At 41.9% G+C, this 4,417-nt stretch overlaps 1 protein-coding gene across 1 annotated transcript in view; it reads right to left on the bottom strand.

The window, feature by feature from the left end:
* tsc22d1 (TSC22 domain family, member 1) overlaps window positions 1-1,588 on the bottom strand; it is an 81,873-nt gene extending 80,285 nt beyond the window's left edge. Inside the window, exons 1-2 of the mRNA XM_048602910.1 lie at window positions 1,182-1,588; window positions 466-517 (exon numbers count right to left, since the gene is read on the bottom strand). Coding sequence (XP_048458867.1) covers window positions 466-517; window positions 1,182-1,306 — 177 coding nt within the window. The 5' untranslated portion in view covers window positions 1,307-1,588. The remainder of the gene's footprint in view (window positions 1-465; window positions 518-1,181) is intronic.
* Between the last annotated feature and the right edge of the window lie 2,829 nt (window positions 1,589-4,417).

The raw sequence follows: 4,417 nt of genomic DNA on the forward strand, positions 1-4,417 counted from the left end.
TTGACTGCCAGAGATCGATGCACGGCATTGCGCAAGCAAGAAATACAATATTATCTCTTAGTGCCCCGGTTGCGTGACCGCGGCATCAAATTAGTTTTTGAGAAAATCATTTCAATTTTCTTTGATGAGTGAACGAGGGCTCACATCTATGGGTCAGCGAAGGCTGCTGCACACAAAACAAGTGTCTCACATTCACCTTGAACATCCATGCCATGAACAGTGAGCAAATGCCCCTCTACACAGAGGGCGAGCAGCAGAATTCCTGACACTCTAGAGGATGTCCAATCTGCATTGTTACACCGAAGATTTCTGAGTTCTTTCTGCCCCATTGCACGGTTGCACTGACGAGTGCTTGGCCGATCCCCCTATCCCCATTCCCTCCTCTTCTTCGTCCCCAAAAGGGTTTTGAGGTCTCTAAATTGATTTTAATACCTCTTTACTGCCGTTCGCTGCACAAACACTTACCATGGCTTGCTCGATTTTGTTGTCTATGGCTACCACACTGGCACCAGAAGAGCTGTAAAGAAACAAAAAAAAACAAGATTAAAGCAACAATCCCAACTGGAAAGGAAAAGAAAGCGAATGGAAGACAAGTACAGCAATCGCGCCTGCCAAGATCTAATGTACAGCCGTAACCCGATAATAGCTTTGTTTTTGTGTTGATTGATGCATTTTATTTACCCCCAGGCGCAGCAAACAGCGACCACTTGCAGGCGATGCAACACTTAGCTTATTTGCTGAAACATTATTATTAATCAAAGTCGGCATCTGGGTCAATATGTAGGATTAAGCCTCAAAACAAAAAAGAAGCCGAGATCTTCATTTTCTGCTGACTCTGGGGGTAGATGCCCCCACTGTAATGCGGCAAAATAACAAGCCTGGGAGACGACGCCAGCCATTTTTCCCTGCATTGATCTCCGCCAATATTTCCATAGGCACATACTGAGCAGCAACCCCGAGCTCCAGAGACATAGACAAGTTAAAATCATTTTCAAATGTCTCTGATTCCCCCAGAAACAGCCGGAGATTTCACATCAGCTGTCAGCGCCTTCAGCACCGTTGATTGTTGCAATGCAAATGATATTTCGCTATACCATATCTGCCTATCTTCAAATCAAGCTCAACCAACCCCTAACCGTTGCAAAAACAAAACAAAAAACAATCCAACAACCGACATTTACCTACTGTCTAATTTTACGGAGGCGTTTTCTGTTCCGAGCAAAGAGGAGAGAAATGAAATCGAGAAATTTCTCAGCTGGTAAACCCCAAGCTCCATCGCCAGTGACTTATAATATTCAGCATTCATGCTATTCCAGAGCAAAAATGAGTGAAGAAACGGGAGCTTTTCGTTTGCAGCCTTAATGAGCCGGCGTGGTAAAGAGAAACGCTATTGCTGAAGGCTAGATTTTGTGAATTTGCAGTGAAACGGCAATGTACTGTAGAAACCTTGGAGAGCCACCTCGACAGGGCTCCACAAAGAAAGCTTGTGATGCTCACAAACAGCTCGCCGCTGCTGCTTCTCACCACAAAACCCTCAGCACTCTCATCAGCATAATGTATGTACAGGAACGCCCAGCAGCCCCGCCGCTATAGGCTCACCTGATCATATTAACATCATATCCCCGAATATATTAACACTGAGGAACACCCAACAGCAGGCACCAGGTCCAGGGACGGAGGGAGGAGATGGTTTGGCGTGGGGGGGGGGGCGAGAAGCAAGGAAGGATGGGGGAGAATCAGGTAATGGTTGGGAATCAGATAGGGAGGAGGATCAGGTTGTGGAGGTGGAAGGGGGAAATAATATTCAGCAATGTTCAGACTGGAGGCCTGTGACCAGCGGTGTGCCACAAGGATTGGCGCTACATCCATTGCTTTTCGTCATTTATATAAATGATTAGAATGTGAACATAAGAGGTATGGTTAGTAAGTTTGCAGAATTGGATGTGTAGTGGACAGCAAAAGTGACCTCAGGAGTACAATGGGATCTTGAACAGATGGGCCAATGGGTAGCAGATGGAGTTTAATTTAGATAAACGTCAAGTGCTGCATTTTGGAAAGGCAAGTCAGGGCAGGACTTATACACTTAATGGTAAGGTCCTGGGGGGTGTTGCTGAACAAAGAAACCTTGGGGTACAGGTCCATATTTCCTTGAAAGTAGAGTCACAGGTAGACAGGGTGGTGAAGGCAGCGTTTGGTATGCTTGCCTATAGTGGTCAATGCATTAAGTTCTGAGGGTCACCGGACCCGAAACGTTAACTCTGATTTTTTTCTTCACAGATGTTGCTAGACCTGCTGAACTTTACCAGCAACTTTGTTTTTGTTCATTGAGTGTAGGAGCTGGGAGGTCATGTTGTGGCTGTACAGGACATTGGTTAGGCCACTTTTGGAATACTGCATGCAATTCTGCTCTCCCTGCTATAGGAAGGATGTTGTGAAGCTAGGAAGGATGTTGTGAAGCTAGAAAGGGTTCAGAAAAGATTTACAAGAACGTTGCCAGGGTTGGACAGTTTGAGCGACAGGGAGAGGCTGGATAGGATGGGGCTATTTTCCTTGGAGCATTGGAGGCTGAGGGGCAACCTTATAGAGGTTTATAAAATCATGAGGGGCATGGATAGGGTAAATAGGCAAGATCTTTTCCTCAGGGTGGTGGAGTCCAAAACTAGAAGGCATAGGTTGAAGGTGAAAGGGGAAAGATTTAAAAGGAACCTAAGGGGCAACTTTTTCCACACAGATGATGGTGCATGTATAGAACAATCTGCCAGAGGAAGTGGTGGAGGCTGGTACAATTGCAACATTTAAAAGGCATCTGGATGGGTATATGAATAGGAAGAATTCAGAGAGATATGGGCTGGCAAATGGGACTAGATTAATTTAGGATATCTGGTTGGCATGGACAAGTTGGATGAGTTTCTGTGCTGTATATTTCTATGATTCTAAGCATCCTTCACTTGTCACAATACCTATCCAGCTGTCTTACGAAGCAATGCCACATTCATACAAATATTTCATACACAACTTTACAAGGCAAACAACCCACTGCTGGAATATTTGTTCACTGTCTTTTTACATCCCATTTCCCAATGTTGTATGAACTCTAGCAGATTGACTTAACCTACATTTCTAAGAACGATAAAGGAGTTACATTGAAGTGGTTTTCTTATCAGTCTTTTTGAGGACATTTATATTTGCACATTTAATATTCCATTTTTGAATGTTTACATTAACTCAAGTTCCTAAGCGGAACCGGGAAAAGGGAGCAAAGAGGGCAAGAGCTTTTCTGGTAGTAGCAAAACTATTTGGAAATTAAACTCCTGCAAAATTTGATGCACTTTATAAGACTAGATTTGCATTTTGTACAGGTAGTATTTAAAAAGTTGTCAAGGTACAAATGAATATTTGCAATTCAATCCAAGATTAACATCCCAATTTGGTCTGTGATGCAGCTGTTTGTAATCTTGTTTTCCCAATTAATTCTAATTTTGAGATCAAGTGTTATAATAGGGAAGTTCAGAACAAAGAGGTATTCTCCTACTGAGTTTTCCAAATTTCCTTTTCTGTAAGCAATGAAATCAGGATCACTTAAATCTCACCACATTTAACATACAAGTCTATTCAAGTCTTTTTATTTCTACACCTAGCACATGAACGACAGTGGACTTTCCCAATATCAACTAAGTGCACAGACTTCCAGAATCAGTCTGACTAGAGTCTGTATAACAATCCACACTTGTGTAACAACTTGCATTTTTGACACAAGTGTCACAAGGCATTTTTGTTCTCAAACCAAATATAAAATCCACCCACACGAAAACAGTTGACAAAAAGTTCAATCAAAAGAAGATTCTTACCAGTATTTTCAAAGAGAAAAGGTACTTGAAAGCTTAGCTGTCAAAGGGTGGTGCAATGAAAATAAGGGATTGCCAACAAGTCAGAATTGGATAAGCAGAGGGTTATACAGCTTAACATAATATAAACGTCTCAGGCTGCTTAGATGGAGCAAGTTAAAAGCAGTAGAGGAGCAACAAGATGACTAAAGGCATGGCTCAACATCAGGTCATACATTCCTCAATGGAAAAAAGATAATAAACATACTTGCAATTCCATATTAATTGTCCAATTAACACCATTATTTATAGAACATGGAAATTAGATATAAAGGAATTCAGTTAAAGGAAAAAATGGTCTGTACATTTGACAAACAACAATCAAGTTTTTTTGGGGGGAGGGGGAACCAGATTCAGAGAAACTACTCTTTTCCCCCCAATTTTTAAAAAAAAAGCTGCTCATTACAAGTCAACAGTTACACACACAATTCAAGGCTGACTTGTATATGTGTCTTAACAATAAGGAGACTTTCGACGCTGTAGCCTTACTGAGCAAATTTTCATTTAATATCAGATGTAACATTAATCTGTCA

This window comes from Rhincodon typus, chromosome 11 (assembly GCF_021869965.1).
Source record: "Rhincodon typus isolate 14 chromosome 11, sRhiTyp1.1, whole genome shotgun sequence".
Taxonomy (NCBI): domain Eukaryota; kingdom Metazoa; phylum Chordata; class Chondrichthyes; order Orectolobiformes; family Rhincodontidae; genus Rhincodon; species Rhincodon typus.